At 40.9% G+C, this 10,594-nt stretch overlaps 1 protein-coding gene across 1 annotated transcript; it reads right to left on the bottom strand.

The window, feature by feature from the left end:
• Positions 1-2,213: 2,213 nt before the first annotated feature.
• On the bottom strand, positions 2,214-4,452 carry LOC102502175 (alveolar macrophage chemotactic factor). Its single transcript, XM_014585722.2, has 4 exons — positions 4,251-4,452; positions 3,947-4,082; positions 3,751-3,834; positions 2,214-3,299 (listed from the first exon to the last, which is right to left on the bottom strand). The coding sequence occupies exons 1-4, from the start codon at positions 4,354-4,356 to the stop codon at positions 3,281-3,283; spliced, it is 345 nt and encodes a 114-aa protein (XP_014441208.1). The 5' UTR covers positions 4,357-4,452; the 3' UTR covers positions 2,214-3,280.
• Between the last annotated feature and the right edge of the window lie 6,142 nt (positions 4,453-10,594).

Here is a 10,594-nt window from a genome sequence, read left to right as displayed (position 1 = left end):
TCTCACTATAATAGAAGAAGTAAATAAATATTTTTTTTAAAAAAAGAGGTATTGTACTTTTCTATATTGCTTAGAAAATTGTAGGCAGGCCCAAACCTTTGAATCTACTCTGGATTTTATCATACCTTTGTATCCCTTCGTCTCTGTATTTCTTTCTCTCTCTGTTATATAGATATATCAATATGTAATAATAAAAAGATATTCATCTCATTGGTATTTTATTTAGAAGAGAGTTCACAAGATGCAGAAAAACCTAATAATGTATTAACATGTACTTATAGAGGAATACATGCCAATATAAACGTATATGTTAACTTAATTGTTATGTATATGCATACTAATTTAATCAGTCTCTCTCCTATTCTTGTCTTTCCTAAGAATGGGATATTTATATGAAATGACAATTTTTAATACTAGAGCAATAGTGGGTTCCAATTAGCCTGGATCACTCATCTGTTTAAATACCTACTATGGGGACCAGCAGGTGGTATGGTGGTTGAGGTGCTAGACTCCCATACGGCCAACTGCAGCTCAAGTTCTTGATCTGCCAGTTACTTTCTCTTTCTTTCTCCCCCCTCTCTCTCTGGTGAGCACACATGCTCTACAATAAATAAATAAATAAACAAACAAACAAACAAACAAACATAATAATAGATAAAATAATGTTTAAACAATACCTACTATGTGCTAGGCACTGCCCTAGGAAGTGAGATGAATATTGTTCCTGTTCTCTCGAGTTTTCACTGAAGTTACAACAGACACTAAACAGATGACTACATGTATATAGGCTCTTTAAACTCTATAGTCACCTTGGTGAAAATGTAGTAAAAGAAAGGTACAGAGGCCAGCAAGTGGCATAGTGGTTAAGGTGCTGGACTCCTATGTAGTTGACCACGATTCAAGTCCCAGACCCAGCGGTTCAAAACACACTAGGTACATGTGCGTGCTTGCCCAAAATCCTTAGAGGAGAATGGAGGAGAAGGGATTGTGATGTAGCCACCCCTCTTGGGGAGGGGGTGATTTCTCACTTTATCTTTCTTTATCTCTCTCTGTCTCTCCAGCAAGCATAAGTACCCTATAGCAAAATTCTTTCTTAAAAAAATTATTAATTATAAAAAAAGAAAAAGAAAATAGTACAAAGTGCTACACAAGAGCATAAGTGGGGTCTTAATCTAGTAATGGGGAAGGTCATAGAGGCTGCCTCAAGGAAGTGACAGATCAAATACCAGAGAAAGAAGGTGAAAGCGAGGGGCAGGTGGGTTGAGGAGACCATATATGCCAAAGAGTTTGTGGGATATTCTATAGATGAGAAGGAGAAAAAAAGGTAAAAGAATTATAATTTAATCAGCTCCTACTATGAGCCAAGTTATGGATTGTAGGACACTGTCTGACTCCCTGAGGATCAGGATAACTTATCAATGCATTAAGTCATTCTGTGCCACACACTGGCAATGTGAACACAGGTGAGATGTGGCTGATGCTCTGAGAGACCTCTTAGTAGAGTGAAGAGGCCTTTCTGCAAAAAACAGCAACATATTGTTTGTTCCTCTGATATCCAGAAGATGATTCAAGAACATCAAAATGGAAATTGCCAGCTTGGCTGAGTACACCAAGGAAAATTTCATGAAGGTCGTGTTGCCCAACCTGAGTTCTGAAGGATCAATAAGATTCTTCCTATTGGCAGAAAAGGGATAAATTCCTTCCAGGTAGAGGCCATCGCAAATGCAAAGACATGACTCCAGGAAAGAACATGCCTGGTTAGGGAACTAATAGGCTGACTGCAAAGAATGTGAGGGAGAAGAGGTGAAGTTAAAATACTGATCAGGCGTGAGTTCAGATGGTCTTATTTGCCATGTTTAGCAACTTTTTTTTTTCTTTTTATGTCTAGGAAATAGGGAGTCAGCTAAAGATTTAAGGTAGGGAAATCTTATTCTATTTGTGTTTTGCTATGTGTGTTTTCTGAAGATCCCAGTGGCTGTTGGTACTATAAAGGAGTAACTGGAAGAGGGGTGAGCTTGGAGAAAGGTCGAACCAATACAACGGCAGTGGGAAGCAAGGCCTCTCTGCTAGCCAGAACGAGCAGAGTTAAAATTTAAAATAATGTAGAATTAAAGATAAAATATACTATATCCATGTAAGAAAGAACATTAATGAAGTTTTGAAATCTTTATTTTTTCCAAAGAACAAAATAAGTACTATAAATAAAAGCCACATGGATTAAAAAGCACAATTTTAATATAGTGAATGAGATGCATACATAATTCCACATAATACAACCATCAAAGCCTTTAAAAGGTGCACACCATAGGCATATACAAATCTTTACAATGCCATATATTTTTGATAACTAAATAATGAATTTATGTTCAAATAGTTTGAATATGCTTTCAAAACTTGCATAGTACAATTATTAAGTTTGCTTTTAAAAAAAACACTACACGACGCATTTCTATAAAAACTGGAAATCAGGGCTTTATCTACTTCTTAGCTTCTTCATCTACTCAAAATATATATTTAGTGGCCATTGCTATATCACTTCTAATAAAATAGTTAATAAATAGCATATAAAATCAAAGTTTAATGAGTAAGTCATGACACTATGCCATACGAAGAAGACATCAAATGTCTAAAATGATAGGAAGAGAATATATTAGTCCTCCTAGAACTTAAAATATTTTAAAAATCCTAAATAAGGAAATATATTCTACTTAGATAATTGCATGAGGCATTGTATGTATTGCTTTATAACAGGATACAACTTAAATACCACCCCAGCATCAAAAATAAGAAAGTTCTCTAATATATCCCTCCTCAATAATACTAAAATATTTCCTATTTCACAAGAAGAGTGAAGATAACAGTTTATCTCCCTCCCACAGCATTCTAAAGAAACATCACTTTCATATTAAAGCCACTGCCTTTTCAGTAACACTATAAGGAATATATTCTAGAAATACAATAGTCACTTTCAATTCAGATGAACCAGCAGTGATTCTTGGCTCACAATTTAGTCAAATGCTGAAGATTCCAATAACCTAACAGATTAAATGATAGCAAGAGGCAGGCAATGCTAGGCTAAATACTTCATAAGCTGAGAAGAAAGGTTTAAGGACCAACACAGACACTCCCACCCTCTTCAAAGCACAGAATGTACGAAGAAAACTGGTGACCAGAGAGAAATGAACCCTTCCTTCTCATCTTCACAGAGTCCACTCAGCCCTGGAAAACGGCGCTGCTGAAGACTGGGCAGTTTTTTCCAATGCATGGGGCTTTCTTTTCATCAGTTTTTCTTGTTTCCACTGTTGAGAAAAGAATTGTATCGGTTATCTAAATGTCCACGCTCCTGTATAGGCCACGCTGTTTTCACAACCCAGCACTCAGTGTTTGGCGAAAACAAACAGAAAGATCAATAAACACAAAGGGTACACCAATAAATAAATAAATGAATGAATGAATGAATGAATGAATGAATGAATAAATAAATAAATAAATAAATAAATAAATAAATAAATAAATAAATGCGTCTCCGTCATGAGCTTTGTGTAACTGCTCAGGCAAAGGTAGGTAAGTTTGGTGATAAGCCTTTCCAGGACAGTCCAAAACAATTTTCCCTTCTTTTAAACAGCCTTCCTATTTTAAGCTGTTGTGAAATGTGGTACCCAAATTCTACAGAGAGAATAAGGATTCTAACACGGTCTATGCTCACGCGAGAAGTGATTAAGGAACCCCAAAGATCAAAGTGACCAGTACCTTTCCAAAATTTTCTGGATAACCTTCTTGAATAAAGGGGCTTGTGGATCCAGGCAGACTTCGTTCCCGTTTTTCAGGGTTGCTCTGAGAGAGAATAAGAGGATGCAACCCATGAGTCGCAGGGGCTGCAGACCCAGCCTGGAGGACCCGTCCCTTGTCATGGTCTCAGCGGACTCAGCAGAGCAAGAGGACTTACATCACTTCCACCTTGGAGCACTGAGGTCCTGCAGCGATCACCTGCAGATTCGTGATCATTTTAGGGTGAATTCCTGGCGTGACGCTTAAACAAATGCAACGCAGCTCTCTCACCACGGCAGCAGCGGGAGGAGCAGCTGGGGAAGAAAAAAAGACACCGTTATGGGCAGGTTACTGGGCGGGCCTTCCCCACGCCCCTGGTCTCAGCCGCCGCGCGGAGGGAGGCTGAGCGCGCGGCTCTACTCGGGGCTCCCCGGCTCAGTGCGCTCCGCTTGCAGTGCGCTCCGCGTGCAGTGCGCTCTCACCGCTGACGAGGGGTCCCGGCGACGTGAGCAGCATCAGAGCCAGCAGCGCGCACAGAGAGCCCAAAAGGCGGGAGAGGCCGGCAGAGTGACTGAACTTGAGACTCATAGCGGCAGAAAACGCGGCTAGCTGACGGGAATTTGCGAGGTAGCAGGAGGTGCGGAGATAGAGGCTTCAGAGCACTGAGGTTTCCCGAAGCTCCCCGCACTGCTTTATATGCACTCATGCCTCTCCCGTCCTCCCTCCCCCCGCCAGGAAACTCAAAGCTTTGGGATGCACGGGAAATTCCCTGGACGGAGGGTGGGTGCTGGTGGGGTGGGAGGTTGGCGAAGGAGGCTGGACAGTGGGAGCTGGGAAGGAGCTGCCCGCAGCCATTCGCAGAGGACTGTGTAGTCCCGCCCCGCAGTGGGGAAGCTATTCTGCAGGGGACCTCCTGCGCTGGACCCGCCCGTGCTAGGCAAGGCCAGCTTCTGCGGGACTGGGCTCTTTGGGAGGTGTCCTCTATCTGGAGAGGAAAAGTGGAACGAAGTAGCAAGTTTTACTAAAGCTTTGAAGGTCCTTTACCTTTTCTTCTTTTCCTTCACTGTAATTTGTGATTAAAAACTGTGCTAAACTGAAAGTCCTTCCTCACCGTGCAAGCAGCTCATTCTGGGTTCCTCGAATTACTTTACGGTTCCCCGGCCCTCAGCCAACTTTAGAAGTCAAGAAAATGTGATGAAAGTGCCTCCAGTCCCATTCGAAGTCAGTGGCAGGAAGAGGCTCCAAAGTCATCGAAGTCATGCACGTGTCACTGTGGTGGAACAAACAAAAATCTTCAAAAATCACCCAGTAAATGCTCTGGAAGATGACAGCTTGCTTTTGGGAGGTCAGTGCCCTGCGGAACTAGAAGAGGTTTATTCTTTGCTGGAGGGGAGGCGGGTTAGAGTGAGTGCACAGGTCCAGGGGTCAGGCACCTGCTCTGGCTTCCCTTTCTCAGCCAGGTGTGTTACAGGCACCTCTTGGGGGAGCTGCCCTAAGAGTTCAAACGGCTCAGCAGCAAATTTGGTGGTGGTGATTGGGGTGGGGGGGTGTGTTTGAATCAGTTTGCCAGCAAGACAGCACTCACTCTGACTCCCCCCCCCAAACTTCATTTGGAGGAGAGGTGGTGTGTGCACGCACATATGCACACACACGTCTAGAACCATCCAGCTTCATAATTAGTGGTGAGGAAGACCATTTCTGCAGGCCTGCTCTAGCCCTCAGTGAGCTCAGAGCTACCAGTCAAAATGGACTTTCTCTGGGCCAGCAGATGGCATAGTGATTAAGTCGTTGGACTCCCACATGGCTGACTGTTTTTGAGTCTCAGACCTGGTGGCTTGAAAATCACACCAGAAAGGTATGAGTACATGCCCAAGATCCCAGGAGGAGAATGAAAGTAAAGGGATTATGGTGTGGCCAATCCCACCTGGGAAATGATTCTCATTTTCCCTCTCACTCTCTCTCTCTCTCTCTCTGGCAAGCACATGCACCCTAAGGCAAAAACCTCTAAAAATTTGACTTCTTCATCTCTCTCTTTCCCCTCTCATCTGTGGATGTAACCCTAGTTACAACACTAGGGTTTTAATGGCCAGATCTTCCAGGTATCTAACTCTATGGTAGGCTTGTCTGTGATACTGGAATGACACTTAGGTTTTCTTGCCTGGAAATCTAATTAGATCTTCTTCTGAATCATTCTCAAGACACTTGTGTCCATAGTAGACCAAGAAAGATAATCGGTGAACGTGACGGCAGCCCAGAACCAGTGATGGGACGAAACTCTACTTGTTCCCTGTCACCCTGGGGGAATTTTATTAACGTCCTCTCCCATTTTCCTTTTTTGTTTGTTTGTTTGTTTTGTTTTTTGTTTGTTTGTTTTTTTCCAAAATATATCACCTCCATTGGTGAGCAAGAAATAGGGGTCATGGGTCTTTAGAACTTCTATCCTGGAAGGAACTTTAAGAAATTCTCTGGCTGAGAATGGCTGGGAGGTGTGCACGTCAATTTGTCAGATGCAAAGTGGGAAGTTCTCTGTCCTGCACTGCTTCCTGATACCATGAGCATCATACCTGACTCAGCTCCCATAACCCTTCATCCTTCTGGGGAGTGGTAAGCTCTAGAAAACAGCCTACAGAGTTCCTATATTGACTTTTTAGAGATTAGAATGTGTCTAAAGACAAAAGATAAGCCTCACTGAAGTGGCAAAGACAAAACTTCAAGAGCATGACTAAGGGTCTTGAGCAATTAAATTCCACTTAACCACAAGAAAAAAAGACACAGTATAATAAGACTTTATGAAAAATAAGCTTAATAACATAGCTTGATATGGCTTGAATTTTAAAGTGTGTGTGTGTGTGTAAGGTAGGGTAGTTCCAAATAAGTATTTTAGATGTAAGTGAAGCTATGAATTGATTTTAGGCACCAAATGGTAAGATCAGAGAAGGATCACCAGATTGCCAGGCCTGCCTGACAACACTCCTTACCTGGATGCACTTTGAATCAGCCTACCATGGGCTGTTTATAGAATATAAAGGGAAAACAATAGTTCTCTAGTTGTAAGTAAGGTTAATTGAAAGTTCCCAGTAGAAGTGACCATGGAGTTGCCTAACCTAATCAGGAAGCAGTGTGTAACATAACCTGGCTTCTCTTGAAATCTTTCTGGCCCTCCGCCCACATCTGGCTCCTGTCTGGGCATCTCTGATGTTGGCTATGTGCAAAGACAGGTAGGAATGTGGGTGATCCAACGATGCCTTGGGTTGGGAGCAACAGCACAGGAACCACTGGAGGCAGAATATTTTAAGAGTTACTGCTTCTTTATTGCCAGCTTTGAGAGAAGCCATTTGCCTATTCTGGGCCGTGTCCATGTGCTAGAGAAAGGCTCTGTGCTATTTTTGTTCCTGATTGTAATAAAACATCTGAGAGATGACGTTGGCGTCCTGATAGCCTGAAAGATTGATTGCTTTCAAAAGCAATCTAATTTTCATTATATTACAGAGTAATGTGGTGTGTTGTAACTGTTTGAATGGTGCGATGCGTCCAAAACACTTTCATGCTCATTATTTCTGGAGCCTCGTGTTGGTTCTTTGAGGCAGATAAGAGAAATTCTCTTCCCCATTTTTCAGTTAGGGAAAGTAAGGTCAGAGAAAGACTTAAGAAGCAGAAAATCTGAGGCCAGCTGGTGGTGTAGTGGTGAAGCCACTGGTTTCCTTCATGGCTGACCGTAGTGAGTCCCAGACCCAGGGCTTGAAACTCATGCTGTTCATGAATGCATTTGTACTCAAAATCCTGAGAGGAGAATGGAGGAGAAGGAATTGCTGTGTGGCCATGCCTCCTGGAGGGTGATTTCTCACTTTATCTCTCTGTGCCTCCAGCAAGCACATACACCCTAGAGCAAAAATCTCTCTTAAAAAAAAAAAAAGTAGAAATTCCAGGACTAGAAATCAAAGAGTAGAGAATCTGTCACAATACATTTTTAATGGCTTCCAGATTACAAACCACTTTCTTTATAGTCACTGCCAACACCACCCTGTGGCTCTCCACCATCTGGTTAACCACATTATTGCATTTCTCAATGACCGTATTTTAAACTATTGAAATCCTCGATCTATCTGCTTTTTTTTTGAAGCAACAATAATATCAAAGATCCAAAAGGGTTCTAGATTACCAATCTAACACTGTCTTCTGTTTTTAAAATCTCTCACTTTCTTCAAGACTTATTCAAAGTCGCGTCTTCCCTAGGAAGGCTTATTTTAAAAAAAAATAATACTTTTGGGAACCAGCAGTTAGTGTAATGGCTATGTTGCTGGACTCCCACGTAGTTGACCGCAGTTCGCATCCCGGACCCGGTGGCTTAAAACTCACGCCGGGCACGTGTGCATGCGTGCCCAAGATCCTGAGAGAAGAATGGAGGAGAAGGGATTGCAGCGTGACCATCCCCCCTGGGGGGTGATTTCTTGCTTTCTGTCTCTATGTCTCTCTCTGTCTGGTGAGCGTACGCGCCCTATAGCGAAAACCTCTCCCCCCCCAAAAAAATAATACTTTTATCATAATTTCTGATTTACATATAATAGTTGTACATATTTTTCAGGTACAATATGATTTTACAAAGTGTGTATACTATGTATAATAATCAAATAAAGGAAATTACCAGAGTTAACCATCTCTAACATTTATTGTTATAGCGTATCATACATGCACATTTGAAATTCACTTTACTGCTTATTTAGAAACACATATTTTGACAAAGTCATTTGAATGTATTTCTTTCATCTTTGGTTTTACTTAATTTTTTTTTTTTTGAGAGGTTTTCGCTATAGGGCGCGTGCACTCACCAGACAGACAGAGACAGAGAGACAGAAAGCGAGAAATCACCCCCCAGGGGGGATGGTCACGCTGCAATCCCTTCTCCTCCATTCTCCTCTCGAGATCTTGGGCACGCACGCACACGCGCCCAGCATGAGTTTTAAGCCTCCAGGTCCGGGACGCGAACCGCAGTCGACTACGTGGGAGTCCAGCGACATAGCCATTACGCTAACTGCTGGTTCCCTCACCTTTGGTTTTTAAACACCTAACGGGCCCATAATAACTACCTCATGAGGCAGAATTTAATTCTTTTTTTTCTTTTTTTTGAGTGATTTTTGCTATAGGGTGTGAACTTGCTGGAGAAACAGAGAAAGCCAGAGACAGAAAGTAAGAAATTCCCCCAAGGGGATGGCCAGACTGCAATACCTTTTCATCCATTCTTCTCTTGGGACTTTGGGCACACATGCACACATGCCTGGTGGTTTCAAGCTGTGGAGTTCGGGACTTGAGCCTCAGCCACATGAGAGTCCAGCTCCTTAACCACTATGCCACCTCCTGGCCCCTAGAGTTTAATTATTAATTTTTCTTATGTCTCTCAAATCACCTGTAAACTCTTCAAAATCAGTAGTGATGTCATATTTTTTACATAACCTCCAATAAATTCTAAGTTAAACAATAAGCAGTCTATGAACATTTAATGATGGTAATGAGCATAAGCATTTGTTTTACAATTTTCTACCCTTACAGATAGATCTTAAAGTGAAGGCAGACAGGATACAGCTATTTACTGTCATTAACGCCTCTATTTTTTTGAACTTCACTGTTTTGCATTGGCATTCCTGTATGCTAAAAACTTTCTTGGTTGTCTTTAGAGAAAGTTCAAACGATGTTTTCAGTCTTGGAAATCTGAACTATTTAAAAGACTGTTCAGAACCCAGCAAGACGTTTAATATTAAAGAAAGAAAGTTATACAACTGAAGTATCAGCTAAATTGCATTTTTTTTCTGTAACTTAGAGCTTGTTAGAGATAAATGACAAGGGAAAAATTCTGATGAAGTTACATTGTTTTGAGTATTAAACAGTGTGGGAATGTCATTCTACATTCATCTTCCCCAACAAATCAGAGAGGCCTTTATTACATGATCGAGTGTATGCCATAGGCCTTTTTGAATAGTTTCTAAGTTTCTATTTTCTTTTTATATCCACTATCCTTTGTATTATCTTTAAGAAATGCTATCTGAGTGCAGTAATTCAGGATGTAGACACAGCATTATCAGGGTAAGCATATCTAAGGGTATTAATATGAAGAGGATAATAAGAGTTTAAGTGAAGAACAGAGTGACTTGCATATATGCAAAAGATCAGAGAAAAGTCAACAGTGCTTGGGTTAACTTTGTAATGTCAAGCTCTATATCCTTCACATTGGGGCTGGCATGCCAATGAAGAAGCAGAAAAAAAAAATATATTTAATTGACACAAAAATGAAAAGTTATTTGCTGATGATAATGTCTATGGTCATGTCTTTGTTGTGACTGGTATGCACTTCATTCATGTTGGGAAAAAACATATTGTACATTGTAAAGATGTATACTGATAATACGTAAATTTATGTATATATTATATATATGTGTATATATATATATATATATATATGTTCTATTGATATATTGAAACCAGCTTTCTGTGCTGGTTTTGAAAATATAACCATTACTTAAATTGAGGGAATAATTAGGGAAAAAAGTCTTCTTTAGTCATGAATACTTGCCTTAAGGCAAATGTACATATATACTTTTATCTATAGGTATAAAAGAAGCAGCATCATTCAGGAAATACATTTGCCTCAAAGTTGCTCCAACTTGACTATGTAATGTCAGAGATGTCTTCTTTCCTTCTGTCTGTCATTCAATTTCCCTTCTGCCTCTTTCAGATTAAATTGGCTTGAGAAAGTAGCAAATCAATGAACTTTGATGGAGTCCATGGTGAATGAAACTTCAAATAAACAAACCTAGGCATTTCCTGGATAGATAGG

Source organism: Tupaia chinensis, unplaced genomic scaffold (assembly GCF_000334495.1).
Source record: "Tupaia chinensis unplaced genomic scaffold, TupChi_1.0 Scaffold000086_1, whole genome shotgun sequence".
Lineage (NCBI taxonomy): Eukaryota > Metazoa > Chordata > Mammalia > Scandentia > Tupaiidae > Tupaia > Tupaia belangeri.
This window is presented reverse-complemented; position numbering and strand designations above follow the sequence as displayed.

What these genes read in the sequence shown, in the direction of transcription:
- LOC102502175 (XM_014585722.2), bottom strand. Translation starts at nt 4,356, where the DNA reads ATGAGTCTCAAGTTCAGTCACTCTGCCGGCCTCTCCCGCCTTTTGGGC. An exon ending in GCCGGGACCCCTCGTCAGCG is followed by an intron (nt 4,083 to 4,250) that starts GTGAGAGCGCAC and finishes TTTCTTCCCCAG; the next exon opens with CTGCTCCTCCCGCTGCTGCC. An exon ending in TGCTCCAAGGTGGAAGTGAT is followed by an intron (nt 3,835 to 3,946) that starts GTAAGTCCTCTT and finishes ATTCTCTCTCAG; the next exon opens with AGCAACCCTGAAAAACGGGA.